Here is a 17070-nt window from a genome sequence, read left to right as displayed (position 1 = left end):
TACCTAGAATTATATTGATTCAAAGGTATTGGAAGTTGCTGAGATGTTGTGAAGAATTTGCAGAGCTGATGTCCTTGCCAGGTGTTCATCAGGGTAACCAATGCTGTACCCATTGGTTACCCTCATTCCAGTGGCAGGTTTGAGATTCAGATAGGTTCAAACATCAGTTTCACCCAAAAAAGCCTCTTCATATCTATGGATTTTGTATCCTGATTTGTACACACATCCACAGATTCACAATTTTCATGTGTGTAGGCATCTCTCCATGCAGTCAAGAACCCTGTGTGGTGTGCCCATGAGGGATGTGGCAGATGTATCATTTTAACAAGCAGAGAAGCCCCAAAATACAAAGAGATCTATTGCTTTGGTCATGTAGGCTGCATGATCACAGATTTGAGATTACACTCTTGGGCATTGTAAAGGTTTTGTTTATTTGGAAACAGATGGGTTCTATCTGCTAATTGGAGCTGATTAATGAGCATAGTCATTCAGGAAATACATGCATTGGAAAGTTGAAAACTTTTCAATGACTGTAGCTATTAATGTAAAAATCAGTGTTTGGTGCAGCGTGCTAGAGAGAGGCTCATTTACAAAAAGAAAAAGACAAAATTCACCAGACATACACACTCTCCCTCTTTTGCAAGTATATGTAGAATCATTACAATGACCATTTGGACTTTCATTACTCCAGATAATATATAATAGCGCTAAACAATGCTGTACCAAACCAACTTAATGATGGTCAGTGAGATTTACTCTCTGGTAAGTGTGCATTAATTTTACAGGTTGTTTCTTTCAAAAATGTCAACTTTCATGAACCCTTTTAAAAGCAAATTGTACTCATCACTACTTCACCTTAACTCACATTTTAGACCAAAGGTTGGATATAATTTTAATAAGTAAAAATAGTTAAAATGATGTCAGTAATTGAGCTTAGGGACTCAAGTTTTGAACTAACTAACTAAATATGGCTCTGCTTCACCACTAGCACAAAAACAGCATTGATCACTAATCAGTTTTTTTGTAGCTGTTAATCAGTCTCTATCATATACATATATTTTGTTTGGATTTGTAAAATTAGGAATAGTAACAAAGTAAGAAAAGGTAATATGGTGTAGGTAGAGTTGATGTGAACTGTTTGAATAATAACTGTGATTTTTTTATTGTTGTGTTTAGGATCTCCTGACAACTGTTTTAGACATAGAGAAGCTGGAGAAGCTTGAATTCAGTGGTATAAAAGGGAAATTTCTGAGTCAACAGGTTCTGGGCATGCATGAAGAATTCCAAGAGGCATACAAAGTATTCTCAGAAAGTACTTATGACTGCCTGGACATAGCCGACATGGTGGGTAGTTCATTTACCCTGGAGAGCTTATTTCATGTTCGAGTTGAAAGTTGCTGTCAGTAGCTATATATAGTTGTTTGTTTGGTTTCTTCAGAAGTTTGAAGAGGATGTATATGAATTTAAGTGGAAAATAGAAGACATGGACCGGAGGCTGGGAACCATTTTTGGTCAGGCTTTTGATGATGCAGCTAGTGTGGAGCATGTATTCAAGGTTTGTTATTTATTACACTACAGTATTGCAGTATTCAGTAGTTGTGATCTGTTTTTATATGTAACACGTTTACAAATGCCCTGAAGAAGTGCAGTACTTTTTGATATTTGGATGTATGATATTTGGATTTTAGTCTTATGCAGTTAATCTCCTGGGAAAGTTCTATATCTGTTATCATGGGATGAGACCTCTGACTTGAATAGGAAACTCCAAGACAGGAGGGATGGAATGGGGTTGCATTTTGAAATCTTAATAAGAAGCTCCATGACTTTTCTACACTTAAGGTGTCAAATGTTACAGCTTTCTTATCACATATAGAGTTCATGATTCATACATGCAGTTGATTATCATATATGCATACATGTAATGGTCTGCATGGAATTATGACATTTGCATGATCTAAATGTGGATGTTCTACATGTTAAATTTACCTTGGAATTGTTTCAACAGTTGATGTTGACCACTCGTGATTACAACCTAAATGTATGTATATTCATCAGACAATCTGCTTTTATGTGTGTCCTTGAAGGAAATGTTGGAAAGAGTTGGTGGTCTTTGTGGACCGTGATATGTTGCTACTGAAGTGTATACATGAAAACTACTCATCTTTTTTTTTCTTTCTGTATGGCAGCTGATAGATATATTTGGGAGCTTACTGGAACGACCATTGATAGCAGCAGAGGTATACGACAAATATCATCTGCTCATCACAAAGTTTGACAGAGACTTGGATGATGCTAAACTAATCTACCTAAACCATATCCAGGAGGAAATAGAGCTAGGTACATGTTAGTTTCCTCAAAATAGGTTAATGTGGTTTTAGAAAAATGCCTTCAGAAGCCAAAAAAAAAAAAAAAAAAAGCAAAATGATTGTAAGACATCAGAGAATTATTTGGGTTGCTGTTCAAGAGAGAATGCTTCTGGAACATGGCCATACAGCCCGGAAAATTCACAGCAACCCAGTGATTCCAGCCATGAAAGCCTTCGACAACACAGAGATGTATTTATTTATTTTGGCAAAGGTCATAATTGATATATGTGTATACCTTAAGTAGTATAGTTTCTCCTTAATTAAAAAATGGATGAATAGGCTTGCAAACAACAAATTGGCTGTATTGTTAGATTATAAAAAAATAAGAGTTATCAATGAGATTTCATAGGTTAGGATCTACTTCTGCTGTGCAGTTTTTCAACCTAGATCACAAAAACTCTCAGACTTGATTTTGAAAAAACTGCTCTTTGGGTTTTGCTCTTATCTGAGTTTACTGTTATCTAGGATTCAAGATGAAATGACATTTTGAGTATTCAGGTCCATGCTGGATGTGATGTAATCCATGCAGCTAGCAATCTTAGGAAAAGCTTTTAAAAATTAAATTTTAGATGTGCAGAGCTTGAGACAGATCAGTACATTGACTGGAACAGGAATGAAACTTTATCTCAGGGTGGAGGAATTGGCCAGCTTCTGCTTTCCCCCCACCTCACGTGCACTCTCTCTCTCATGAACACTGAGAGAGAGTCTGCCCTATGTCTGAAGATCTTTGGGTGGTTTGCAATAAAGTCAGTTGAAAGCAACAAATAACAGCAATAGTTTAAAATAGTAAAATATTAGTTAAAAAACCAGATTGAAATGAGCCTAAATGGGATCTTCAACTAGCTTTGTCCAGTGAGCCGAAGCCCAAAGCATCTGGAGGACCAAAGACTGGGAACCATTGACCTAGGCTAAAGTCATTCTTGCCAACAGTCTTTTAAAGTGCAGAGATATTTTTTAAACTGCACAGTGTAGATGATTGTTCAGGATGGCTATTTTTACACAATGTTAAGTGACTGTTTGATATTACTGTTCTGTTACTGGATCAGCCCTGATCTGATCTGAGCAGGACACATTAGCTTTCATTTCCTGCTTGAAGATGATCTTGTTTTTCTCAGGTTATCCACCAGTACACAGGAATATGCCATTGGTTGCTGGAGGAATTCACTGGACTCGGGAACTAAAAGATAGGATCCAGATACCATTTAGTAACTTTAAGTACCTCCCCCACCTGTGAGTATCTTCATATAAGTCATAGTGTAAAATTATTTTGTCACCAGACATAGAATCAGTTTTCTGCCTTGGGTTTAGTATTACAGAAATCCTGAGATAACATTTTTTTTTGTTTTTGGGAAGTGGTCTCTCTGTATCCTTAATAACACAAGTTAAACTTGAAAACTTGTTTCTTGGCCTAGCTTGTGTTCTGATTTGTGTGATCCTAGTGAGATCTGGGCAGGTGTTCCATGGCCAATGTATTGCAGAAAGGCTGAGAGGTCCAAAACCTCAGGAAGAAATCACCTCAAAGTGCTCTTTGTAGTCCATAAGCTTCCCAGACTCGGGGCTGTGGCTTGCTTTGTTGTGTCAATGTTGGTGTAATGTGTAATCCATTTCTTTTCTTACTGCCTTCAACTTCATCAAGCATGTTCATCTTTTTTTTAGTGAAGCATGTAGTCTCATGATTTCTCCAAATGATAATAGCCTCAGTAAATTTGGTTAGGTTGGCTTGGGGAGAGTTCAGATTTAGCTTTCTCTCAAACCTAGTTATTTATATTTTGGCTGTTCATGACATCCATATAATTTCCCCCCAGAACTACATTTCACCTTCTCGGTGCTGTTTGCCACTTATATCTAGAGATCGTTCCAAGTTGGGAGAACTTGGGGTATTTCAGATCAATTCCCAAGACCACCATAGTCATTGTAAGATTGTCTAGCTGGGATATCAGCTAAAATTCAACACACTCCCACCGTGGGGTATATTCAGTTGTTTGTTTTCAAATCCCTCTCCAGGCAGGCCATCATTCCTGCAGTAATTCAGTATTTCCTCTGTGTATGAGACCATAGAGCTAATACATGTGTAGGAAACATCCTCAAGCAATGCCTTCATTTGATATATCATGCCAAAGAAAATAGTGAACGAAGATATTAGATTAGAAATAATGAAACAGATTTGTCATGTTCAAAAAATTCAAGACGGAACTGCGCAGAATTCCTATCACAAAAGGGGTTTTTCTAGTCTCCTGCACCACACAGAGATGCACCTTTATATGATATCAACCCCTTTTTAAGGAAGTTTCTGAAATATGTTCAATCTTGTAACATTTCCAATAGAGCCATTCCCCTCTGGTCTGGCCTCAGTCACTCAAGTACTCATCAAAGTAATGATCATAATGAGGGTTCCTCTCTGCCTTCAGCCCCCCCCCCCCCTATCTGGACAGTTCCCTCCTGGAACCTTTATTCTTACCCAAGGTCCCTAAGGACAAATGGACCAATGGGTTTCTCATTGACCTTTCCAAGAACCATTTATTCCTTTCCGGGTCCATCACTCCAAAGAGCTATCACCTTCCAGATGTTGTGCAGTCTCAGAGCTGTCAGTCTGATGCTGACTTCATGTTATGTGTTATTCAAAACATGTACATGAGCTGTATCACACAATTCAGTTATGCAGTGCCTGATATAAGCTCTACTAAGTGAAAATCTCTTTGCCCCTCAATTGGACTGGTGTATGATTCCCTCCATCAAAACCTAGCGTTTCAGAAGCCCAGAATTATAGTTTTCAGCAGGCAGCTCCTAAATATGGTTAAGTGGGCTCCCAGGTGAAGGTAGCAACCTGGAAATTGAAAACAGATGTTACCTGCTAGTAGTAGCTTTTACAGACCAAGAATATCTTTGACCATACTTGGGAGGGTTAGCCTACTAATAATGTCCATTATATTAGCAAGTGATAGTGTTTCTTCTGCTGTATCTTTTTGACAGTGACTTGGATTCTGCTGAAGGCAAAAGAATGGTGAAAAAGTATGAAGATTTGATGCAGCTGCTTGAGAAGTAAGCATGTATTCTTAGGATTGGGATTGTCAGTGCTATGGCTACAGATGCGCTTGTGTCTCTGAGGCTATGCTGATGTGTAAGAGGTTTTCTTCCTAGGCAACTAAATGGCATGATTTCTTCTTTGACTGCATTTGCCAAAAGAAATGGGTACATGTTCCCCCATTACCCACAAACCTGGCTGCCTTTGGGGTTTGTGGTGGCTGCATGACTAGTATAGCTATTTTTTTAAAAACAGAACTATCTAACTCAAGAAGAGAGTGATTTCACTGTTCACTTGACCATAGGAGGAAAATCTTGTGTTCTGGTGAAAAAAAAAAACCTTCTGGGACAAATACTGCTGAGGTGACCCAATTCCTACTGCCATTGGGCAAGGGGGCATGCTTCTCCTTCAGTATGTAGGTAGTGTTGCAAAGGAATAGGTACTACTGGAAAACAGGATAAGTCTTGGTGGTAGCAGCAGGAATGGGGTTCTTCTTTTTTTATAGTACCGTTCCCCCCCATATCCCAAGTCAAATGAATTGCTTCATTGATTTTAATGGGGGGGGGGGAGCATACCCTACCTTCTCGTCCCTGTGGCTGGGACATCACAGTCCTTGACAACAGGTGTACTGTCTGTTCTGAGAGTGGGCCAATAACTGCTTGCCTAGAGGTCAGAAATGTTCCTGCCATCATTTCAGTCTGAACAAGGCCCCAAGACCCCTGAACTATACTTGTTTTGGCATCTACAGATTTCTTAATGTCAACTTTGTTTGTAAATCAGTTCTAGTAAGTGGGTAGTCACCTGCCAATTCACAGAGTCTGATATGCTGGTTGTGATATTTTGGCAGATACCAAGAGAAGCTTTATATGGAGTGGTTGCAGACTGTGTCTGAAAAATCACAGTATAATCTCAATCAACCACTTATCCGACGGGATCCAGAGAGCAGACAGATTGCAGTCAATTTTAACCCTCAGGTAAGACAAAGAAATTTTCATCTTCCCAGTAAAGTGTTGCTTCTTCTTCTTTTCACATCAGCACACTCAAAGCAGGAATTATTTTGCGAAACAGAAGAAGTAACAATTGATTTCCATAATACCAATGTTAGATGAGATTATTATTGCAGGGCAGAGCTGGGTTGAAAACAGAGGCCTGGAGTGCTTAAGAAGTCATGTATTCAAAGTGATACTCCCATTCAAGGGGATACTCCCATTTCTGAGTCCAAGGATAAATGTTTGTATTTTTAAAGAGGAAAATGCAAAACTTTTCCTGGACTTCTTGTTTTGCAGCTGGTGTCGGTTTTAAGAGAAGTGAAATACCTTGGTACAGATGAGTTTGGAAATATCCCAGAGACAGCAGCAGCAATCTATTCTTCCAGGGAGTCCTTCCGGCAGCTGGTTGCCAACCTGGAGTTGATGGTTACTTGGTACAACAAGATTTTGGGCACTGTCTTGGAAGTGGAATATCCCCTTGTGCAAAGTCAGCTGCAAGCAATTGATATTCAGCTGAGAGAGGCAGAAGAGACATTAAACTGGAAAACAGAAGGTAATATTTTATGTTGTAATCATTTTAATTTGTAATAATCTTACCATCATCAGTCTTTGGAACAGGATCCATGAAATGTGGCAAAGTGAGAAATATCAGATAAATGATCAAAGGTACTTGGTTTTGAAGGCAGGTTAATTTATTTTTCAACCATGCTGAGCATTCTTCTAAGAGTCCAATGGCTTTCTTTTTCTTCTTACTTTCAGTGTAGGACATTTCCAAATGGGAAAATAGTTTCCTCACTCCATTTACTTTTAGCCCTTTTAAAAAATTAATTTCATACAGAGCCTGAGGAAATATAGATATCCCTTGTTTATACTATTGGCCGTCTGTATACACATAATAAACCATCTGCAGCTTTACAATATTTTTTAAAATACCAAAAGCCAGCACTCCATGGGTGAGATCACTGGGCCCCCTTTAATTTCTTTTAGAATTCCAAGGTAAATTACCAATAAATAAAGTAGATACACTCCCAATAGGGTTTATAGACAATAAAAAGGAACAGATTTTGGCAAAGTGATAACAAATTTAAAACAAAATGGAATGAAATTGAAAAGTGATCTCCTAAACCCAGATTGGACAATCAAAGATTGGGAGACGATAAGGGACAATTGTGGTCAATGTAATTGGCTTCTTTGGAATGGTTTGAAAGAAAAGATTATGCATTGGAGGAAAAAGGAAGGTCCAGAAACAGATTTAGGCCTGATGGGTTTTATATACAAGAAATTAGTTTGAAAACAATATAAATTGAAACAGACATTGGCCGAGATATGGAAAGAGGACCTGAATAGCAATGAGGCAGACATTGAATACTGGATCAATTCAATTATAAAAATCAAGTACATAAGGACTAAAGAAACACAAAGGAAAATACTGACTAAATGGTATAGAACCCCAATTAAATTAGCTCATATAACTAAATCAATCACAAAATTGTGTTGGCACAGATGTGGAGAAATTGGCTTCTATATGCATATATGGTGGGAATGTGACAAAGTACAAAAACTTTTTAACAAGGTAAAGAAAGAAATTGAAGAATTAATAAGGCATAAATTGGTGTTGAGTAAAAAATAATTCTTCACCTAGAAATTCGACAAGAACGAAAACATTAAGAATTGGATAGAAATTATTAAATACATAACAGTCGCTGCCCAAGCAACTGTGGCCTTGGGTTGGAAAGAGCATAGAAAGGGAGAAGTGGGAAATATCTAGTGGACTTCATGCTCCAGGATTATATCCTTGAAAGGAGAATCAAATACACAGTAGGCTGAATCAAGAAGAACCGGGATCAGAAATGGGAAGATTGATAAAGTCAAAGGAAAAGGAAAATATAAAGAAATGAACCATATTCTCTACATGATAGATCAATTAAAACAACATTTGAATGAAGGAAAGTACTGTTCCCAGAGGGTGGGGGGAGAGGGAGGAGGGAGGGGAGAAATATCAAGACACATGTGAGATAAATGTAGAATCGGCAATGTTAAGATAACATTCTGTACGTATTTTGAAATGGTGACTGATTTTGATATTACTCGACCTGCGTTTACAATAAAAACATTGCAAAAAATACCAAAAGCAAACTTTGATCTAGCAATCTTATATAAGGGACACTCTTTTGCTATGCTATTGTAAATAATGGGACTTGAGCATCCATGGATTTTTGGTTTCCTGGTACCAAACCCCATGGATATCAAGAGCCCACTGTAGAAAATTATCTGTACTCTACAACATTTTCATTATTTGCTCAATTTGTTGCATTTATTGGTAGGCCTTTGGGATCGTGTCTCACGGGTAGTGGATAGTGTTCGGGATCTTGAGCAAAGAATCCAGAAGACTAAAGACAATATTGAGGAAATTCAAAACATCATGAAATCTTGGGTTTTCCCAGTTTTTGAAAGAAAAGATGGGAAAAAAGAATCTTTGCTGTACTTAGATGAACGACATGAGCGGTTGGACAGACACTACCGACTCATCACAGACTCAGGGCATAAGATTCATTTTCTAATCAAGGTAGAGTATGTGTCTCTGTTTATATTTTGAAATTATAGTTATACTGAAGCAATTCCAGTTGCAGTAAGTTATGTGGCTTGGAATTGGCATCTGCAAACATTTATTTTCCAACAAACATGGCCAGGGATGACTGATTAAAAAAACAAACACATGTGTGGTTTTCTTTAGCTGTGTGAAATGGCTGGGTAATCTTTTATGATTTAAACTTACTACAGCCATTCTGTCAGAATACAACTAGAGTGCCTTGCATGTGCTGTCACTTCAGTGTAATTTTACATCTATATTCATTAACACAGGAGTAACACTGAGTCAAATATGTTTCCATCAGACATGCTGGTTTGTATTTGTTACAGGGCATAAATACCCTCTTTGTATGAAAAGACAGTTTGGTGCAAGCTCTCTTTGAAATGTGGAGTTGTACACAAAATATACAGTTGGAAAAATATGCAATTCATAAAATGAGAGGGAAACTGGACACATTAGGCACTTAAATTACAGAGACAGTATGTGCATAAATCAGCATTTTGTTCCAGAATGACCTGCCACATTTTATAAAATTATCTTTTGATGAGGACCTCATCTTTTTCACCTTTCTTCAGGCAGACCAATGCCATTGCAGTTGTCTAGTTTTCGTGTACCTTATGTTCGTTTTAAAAACCTTTTTGAAATAGATTTATGCAGCTGGAATATCTGCTTTTAAAAATGATCCTGCCTTGATAAGTTAACACTTCTTGTATTAAACACAAGTTCTGGTTCTGTGTCTTGGAAGATAGCACTTAGTTTTTTGTGTGTAGCTAAATGTTTGGGCAAGATTTGCTATCTTCTTGATTCAATTTAGATACAGGGAAAATATGTAAGCTACAGTGAAAAACCTGTAAGTGGGATGTGAGATGAGAAAAAAGCATAGACGGCAAGCTGTGAAGCATTTCTAGCCTAAGTAGTTTGTATGCTTCCAGAGAAACAATTGAAGAAGCGCAGTCCCCAGATGGTTCATAGTAGAATCAAGTTCTGCCTTATGAATTATTTTGGATGCTTATATTTTAAAAAGTAGCAGCCAGCCAAGCAGAAATCAGCTTGGTGTGCCCATGTAGTCACGCTGTGTGCCTATACAAAATATTGGATGGGTTCCATATTTCCTTTTCTGAAAAGGCAGTAACTCGTGGGAAGCAACGGACCTTATAGATGCCTCAGTTACTGGATGTGGGCAAGAATTCATTCCATCTTATTCTGAATTCAATTGTCACTGACTTTGTAAAGTCTTGGATTTTGACATTGCAAATGTAACATATTTCCTCCCCACAACTTTTTGGGAACCCATCAATAAATTTGCCTTCCCACCTACATTTTCAAGTGTTTGGGTGTGAAAGTTTGGTTGGTGTTGTAGTTGAATATTTTCTTTCTGGGGGACTCTTTGGGTACTTCCAGACAAGTTTTAAACCTGTGCCAAAACGGGTTTAAGAAACCCACTTCGGCATGGGTTTAAGTAAGTCCCCATGCCACCCCAAAAACCTAGGTTTTCCCGGGGGGGGGGGGCATGTCTACATGCCATCCCAATAACTATTGGTATGCCATGCAGCCTCAACAAATCCCCCAAAATAACCCCTAGAAATAAAAGTTACTGGACCATCATTACATCCCTCTTCGCACTCTCATGGTGCGAGGAAATGACATTCCAGGAGAAAGGAAGAAAAGCCCTCCTCCCCCCCCCCCCCGGTCTTCTGGTGCATACTTTTTAATGGGGTATCTAATTAATTTGGTTTTATCAGAGGCATCATTAGGATACCTCCGGGAAAAAACTGAGACAGGTCTCGGTCTTAAGGCCTGTCTGGATGGGCCCTTAATTTCATTAACCTCATAGAATCAAAGAGTTGGAAGAGACCTCATGGGCCATCCAGTCCAACCCCCTGCCAAGAAGCAGGGATATTGCATTCAAATCACCCCTGACAGATGGCCATCCAGCTTCTTGTTTAAAAGCTTCCAAAGAAGGAGCCTCCACCACACTCCGGGGCAGAGAGTTCCACTGCTGAACGGCTCTCACAGTCAGGAAGTTCTTCCTCGTGTTCAGATGGAATCTCCTCTCTTGTAGTTTGAAGCCATTGTTCCGTGTCCTAGTCTCCAAGGATGCAGAAAACAAGCTTACTCCCTCCTCCCTGTGGCTTCCTCTCACATATTTATACATATCTCCTCTCAGCCTTCTCTTCTTCAGGCTAAACATGCCCAACTCCTTAAGCCGCTTCTCATGGGGCTTGTTCTCCAGACCCTTGATCATTTTAGTCGCCCTCTTCTGGACACATTCCAGCTTGTCAATATCTCTCTTGAATTGTGGTGCCCAGAATTGGACACAATATTCCAGGTGTGGTCTAACCAGAGCAGAATAGAAGGGTAGCATTACTTCCCTAGATCTAGACACTATGCTCCTATTAATGCAGGCCAAAATCCCATTGGCTTTTTTTGCCGCCACATCATATTGTTGGCTCATGTTTAACTTGTTGTCCACGAGGACTCCAAGATCTTTTTCACACGTACCTCCTTCCCCAACACACATTTCTGCTCTGGGAGCGGGGCACATTTTGAACTGAGAAGTGGCAAAGAAAAAGGGGAGGATCCATAGTTTAGTGCCAGAGTTTGTGCTGTGGCTACAGAAGGACCCAAAGTTACTCTCCACATCTCTGTTACAGGTTAAGGCCACTGGTAATGGGAGTGACCTTTGCTTGTAGGAAAACCGTAGCCAGTCAGAGCAAATGATGCCATGGATTGTATGGATGGTTGCTCTGGCTTGGCATGTGATCCTTATTCTGCAACAGCAAGCAGCTGGATAAGTTTCTTTTGTAAGAAAAATGTGGCAATATCTGCTTTTGTTGCTCTCTTAGCATTCATTCTTGCCTGCAGAGTGAATGCCATTTCTTTTCTACTCTTTGTATATATCCTGAAGTTTTCTGTAATTCCTATTTTAGCTGCTTCGTTTTCTTTTAATATCAGTTTAGGCGTTGACTGACTTCTATGATTTAGTTATTGATCTTAAAATCCCTTTCTGTTGGCACCGTCATTTAAGCTGTTAATTCATGTGGAGACAAGGTCAAGAACCATTTGCTCTTTAATTGTGACTTTTTTAATGTTTAGGAAAACTTGAGACTCTTTGTGGCTGATCCAGCTTCTGATGTTTGGAATGCGTATTTGGAGCATGTGGATGAGATGGTCCTGGATGGATTCTTTAATGTCATAGAATGTTCACTTAAGTACCTATTGGAAAACACAGGTAAACTAAAAGGAGGAAGGGAGTTGGGGGAGGAGGGCAAGGAATGCAGCCATATATTTATGACTAACCGGATTTTATTTTAGCATGAGCTTTTATCAACATTGATAGAGAGCGCATTCAGTGGGTAGAGATCCTGGTTAGGGAGGATGGCTTGGAGAAACAAACCAAAGGCTTTATTATATGAATTCCATTGTAAGATAGAGAAGGTAATCAGGGTGCTAATCTAAATTAACCCTATTCTAGGGAATTGCTGAGAGAGGACTGGCAAGAAGCTGAGTACAATCCCTAAGAGTATTCAGTTTCCATCACATCAGAGTCACGACAAAGGATGGAGGGCCCTTGGGTGACTCAAGTTATCTAACCCTATTACCACTGCACACTCTTGAGGCATTCTTGACTCTCTAGTGCTAAACATTGTTGTACTTCAAATAGGTGTAAACTCACTTCTTCAGATGTAGTATAGTAAATGAGCTTTTTCAATCAAGCTATTTTTCTTGTATTTTCATTAGTTGCTACCATTTATGTTGTGGACCTAGCAGAATGGTGGAACGTTGATGCATTTGGATGCAGTGTATGTAATAATAGGAGATCTGTCCTGTAAAAACATTCAGTTCTCATAGCTTCTTAATGCTTTGCTATGGCAGGAATAAGACATTTAAGCAAAGAAATCTGTTTCTCTGACTGAAGTTTGTACTGATGTCTGTACTTAATAGGTTAACAAGCAATTCATACTGTAGAAACTGTCTGAAGCCCAATCACTTCTTCTCTTGCAGATCCCAAGGCAGGCCTTGCTCCCCTTTTCAAAGTGCAGTTGGACTTGTCTGTTCCTGAGATGGTATTCCATCCTTCCTTGGATGCTGGAGCCAGTGACAGTTTCTATGATTTAGTCGAGGCTCTTGTCAATGACATATTCCGGGTCTCTTCCCTGATGCCCAGACTGGTGGACCATAGCGCTTTCCCTCATTACCAGGTTTTGTCCTTCATAATTCTATCTTGTTCTGCTCCTGAGGTCTGACTGTAGTGGGGAAAGCTTTTTCCAGTCTGGCTGATTAGCACAAGAACATGTGTGTTATTTCTCCAACCCTCTCCAGGCTGACATGGAGGAAATGGCTGATCTTGCTGACATGCGCCATACACTTATGGACCGTATGCAGAAGATGATATCAGTTTGTTCTGATTATCGCAGCTCCTTTGACCACTACTCCTACCTCTATGTGGATGACAAGAAGGAATTTTTGCGCCAGTTCCTTTTGTATGGTCATGTCCTCACTCCAGAGGAGATTGAGCTGCATGCTGAGAATGACACCCCAGAGAGCCCTCCTACACTGCAGCAGTTTAAAGAGCAAATAGACTCCTATGAGAAGATCTACATGGAAGTGAGCCTGTTGGAGCCAGTCAGAATATTTGACAGCTGGATGAATGTTGATGCCCGCCCTTTCAAGGCCTCTCTTCTGGGTATCATTAAAAAATGGAGTTTCATGTTAAAGCAGCACCTCATTGATCACGTAACTCACAGGTATCACTATTTCTTCTTGCACTACTTAACTGCAAATGTTCTGATATGTAGGGCATGTAGTGGGAGATTGGAATGTATCCTGAGATGTTGGAAATCTGGACTCAGTTCATGTTTTCCTGGAATGAGCCAATGACTTCTTTTTTTTATAATGTGGCATGGCTGTCCAGATTTTGGACTGCAAGCATCAGGAGCCCTGGCCAGCAAAGTTAGTGATAAGGACTGCTGGGATTTACATTTTAACTATATCTGCAGAAAGAACTACATTATTCTCACCTCTGTCTCTACCACCCTACCATATAGCATCTCTGATGTGCTTGATTTCTTCCTCAAAAGTGCCATGGGTCTTACTTGAGTCTAGCCTGCTCAATAGGTTGTGGTTTAATTGCTCTTTAATTCAGAACAATTTTCATCAGTTTTTTTCTTGTTGGATATCATGGAGTGGCTCCTAGAAAACCTTAATTTCATGGATTCAAAGTTGGAAGGGCATATGGGCCATCAAGTCCAATCCCTTGATCAGTGCAAGATATCAAGATAAAGCATCCCAAGCAGGTAGCTGTCCAGCTTCTTCTTGAAGACATCCGGAGAAAGAAATCCCACCATCTCTCCTAGCAATTGGTTTCATTGCTGAGTTGCTCTTACTGTCAAGAAGCTCCTTCTAATATTCATTTAAAACATATAATCCTGTAGTTTTAAATCATTAGACCTGGCCCTACCCAAGGGGCGGCAGAGAATAAGTGTGCCCCATCCTCTCTGTGACAGCCCTTGAGGTATTTAAAGAGTGTAATCATATCACCCCTCCATCTGCTCTTCATAAACTGAACTTGCACAGCATCTTTAATTTCTTCTTAGATGTTGTATTCTTCAAACCTCTTGTCATCCTTGTTGTCCTTCCCAGTATTTACTCCAACTTGTCTATATCCTTTTCCTGAAGTTGTTTGGAAAATAGCAGTTTTGTCTGTTCAAGGTATATTATTTAGATTATGTTATTAAAGTGCAGTAAGTATATTGACAAAGTGTCAGGTGAAGCCTGTAAAGATGATAATGCTATAGGAAATCCAGATCTTCATAGGATGGCCTGAAGAAACTGAATGTTTTTACCCTAGAGAAGAGAAGATTAAAAGCAAGGAAGCATACATTGACAGTTTCCAGATATCTGTAAAAGAGCAAAACGGGTAACTTTAGAAGCATGAGGGCAACTGCCTTTGTGTTAATTTGTCAGCAGCCAATACGCTAAACCTATATATACATACAAAATATCTCTATCGGTCTTATTATTGAGGAAAATGGATTCTATAGTCCCTGAAACTGTCACACCTCTGATTGCATTTCAGCATTTCTTTCCTTACCCTCCATGCTTTAAGACCCTGGTGTATGCCTATGACTTTGAAAGTAAGGAGTAAAAAGTCGTTATACCTTGGGAAAGTGCTGCAGGGTATTTCCGGAAATGGCCTCCAGAGTTGTGCTGAATTTCCTGTAGTCCTGTTGACAGGAATGAAATTGATTTAGCTTTTACTGCCTGTTATGAGTCATTCCATTTCGAAGCATAATTATGTGAGTGTACAAAATGAAAAGTACCAATTAAAAGGTTGCACCGGAAGTCTTTAATGGCAGCATCTCTTATTCATTTAGATCCTGGAACCAATCATGTTAATGGCTCCAAGAAAAAGAAAGTACAGCTGAACGATGGCATTTTTCAAAAACATTAGCAAACAATCCATCAAGTTACACATCCGTTTCATAATTTTGAGCATCAGATGTCATTATAAAAATTACTATTGCAAGATTAGGCCATCAGTATACAGTTTCCCCGATAGCCAAGCAGGGGCCCCTAGCAAGCCATACAAGCTGGGCTTTCATGTAGTAGCTTCCCCCTGCTATTGTCTCCTAGCAGCTGCAACAGCATATGATGTTTTGTGCCACATCATTCCCCCCCTCTCTCTGTGTATATACTGTATGTATGTTTGTATATACATACATACATACCTACCTACCTACCTACCTACATACATACAGTGTGTGTGTGTGTGAGGGGTAGCCTCTACTGGGAAATAAAAATTGATCTGCTTTCTATGAGTTTGTTTGTTCCCTATTTAATAACAACAGAAGGAAAGGTCACACTGACTTGTAAAGCATGCTCTAGTAAGTTCATATTCAAATGGCATAGTATTCAGGGACTTAGGAAGATTGTTTAGATACATGACTTTCACATGTCTTTTCTAAGAAGGCTCATCAAGGGAATTTGCGATTGGGATCCACCAGGCTATTTTTCCCAATTCAATTCTAAAGCAAACTCACACAATATGTGAATTATTCTGGATATAGAACATAGTGCAGAATAGTTTTTCCCCTTACTTTATGTACTTCATTTCCTGTTGATAAAGTTGGTTAATACTCTCCCTCTCTCTCTCTCTCTCTCTCTCTCTCTCTCTCTATATATATATATATATATTCCTTTTTTTCTGCCTTCTCTATTTTTAGCTTGGCTGACCTGGAAGAGTTCATCAAAGTTGCCGAGAGAGGTCTGAGCAAAGAGGCAGAGAAAGGGGATTATGAGGCCTTGGTGGAAATTATGGGTCACCTGCTGGCTGTTAAAGACAGACAGACAAGCACCGATGAAATGTTTGAGCCCTTGAAACAAACTATTGAGTTGTTGAAGGTCTATGAGCAAGAACTGCCATTGGAGGCATATAGACAGCTGGAGGTGGGTGGAAATATTTCATTGATGTACAAGTATATGGACATAGCAATATTAAGTTGGCAGTCATCTGAGAACAAACTTGATCATTAAGTACGCAATACATATAGGCTGACATCCTGTTGGCAATTTATGCACACATAAATCCCTTTGTGAATGGTACTGTGTGTGCCCTAAGGCAAACCTATTTCAGAGTTTTCGGAGGCTGACAATGTTTGACTTCCGCAAGGCAACCCAATGGATTTCCATGGCCAAGCAGGGAATCATATCCTAGTCTCTAGAGTCATAGTCCAGTGCCGGAACTCTTTCACCCTGCTGGGAGTAAGGTAGGTTGATGATTCAGACCAGAAAAGCTAGCTGCTCTAAGCTCCCGGGAAAATTAAAAAGTGGATGCACTCTATTTGAGAGTTCACCTTTATTTTTTCTCTGAATTATTTTCCCCTTTCCCTACTGATAGCAACAGAAGCATGAACACTTCCTGGGATTTGAGAGCTGCCAGACACTAGGAAGGCGCAGACCTGCATGTGCAGAGCAATGCACAGGAATAGTGTCTCAGCCACATATTCTCACAAGTGGCATGTGAAAGAGATAGTGCTGGTTTAATTGTCACTGAGCCTCCTTCTACACTGTCAAATAATCCAGATTGTCAAAGGAGATCAT

The 17070-nt window shown here is 39.4% G+C and overlaps 2 protein-coding genes across 2 annotated transcripts; both read left to right on the top strand.

Annotated features, from left to right (window-relative positions):
• The first annotated feature begins 738 nt into the window (after positions 1-738).
• Positions 739-5409, top strand: LOC137096192 (dynein axonemal heavy chain 9-like). Its single transcript, XM_067464817.1, has 6 exons — positions 739-762; positions 1177-1344; positions 1439-1555; positions 2187-2337; positions 3482-3596; positions 5337-5409. The coding sequence occupies exons 1-6, from the start codon at positions 739-741 to the stop codon at positions 5407-5409; spliced, it is 648 nt and encodes a 215-aa protein (XP_067320918.1).
• A 376-nt stretch (positions 5410-5785) lies between these two features.
• Positions 5786-16993, top strand: LOC137096191 (dynein axonemal heavy chain 9-like). Its single transcript, XM_067464816.1, has 9 exons — positions 5786-5799; positions 6236-6362; positions 6675-6930; positions 8702-8943; positions 12064-12199; positions 12973-13169; positions 13291-13715; positions 16194-16416; positions 16868-16993. Exons 1-9 carry the CDS (start codon positions 5786-5788, stop codon positions 16991-16993), a joined length of 1746 nt encoding a protein of 581 aa, XP_067320917.1.
• Positions 16994-17070: the final 77 nt, after the last annotated feature.

The sequence above is a fragment of the Anolis sagrei genome, chromosome 2 (genome assembly GCF_037176765.1).
Source record: "Anolis sagrei isolate rAnoSag1 chromosome 2, rAnoSag1.mat, whole genome shotgun sequence".
Classification (NCBI taxonomy): Eukaryota; Metazoa; Chordata; class Lepidosauria; order Squamata; family Dactyloidae; genus Anolis; species Anolis sagrei.
The sequence above is the reverse complement of the archived record's forward strand: the minus strand, read 5'-3'. Positions and strand labels throughout refer to the sequence as shown.

Coding starts and splice junctions, on each gene's coding strand:
- LOC137096192 (XM_067464817.1), top strand. CDS start 739: ATGGTCAGTGAGATTTACTCTCTG. Junction 763..1,176: donor TCAGTGAGATTTACTCTCTG/GTAAGTGTGCAT, acceptor TGTTGTGTTTAG/GATCTCCTGACAACTGTTTT. Junction 2,338..3,481: donor CCAGGAGGAAATAGAGCTAG/GTACATGTTAGT, acceptor TGTTTTTCTCAG/GTTATCCACCAGTACACAGG.
- LOC137096191 (XM_067464816.1), top strand. Junction 6,363..6,674: donor CAGTCAATTTTAACCCTCAG/GTAAGACAAAGA, acceptor CTTGTTTTGCAG/CTGGTGTCGGTTTTAAGAGA. Junction 16,417..16,867: donor AGGCATATAGACAGCTGGAG/GTGGGTGGAAAT, acceptor CCCTACTGATAG/CAACAGAAGCATGAACACTT.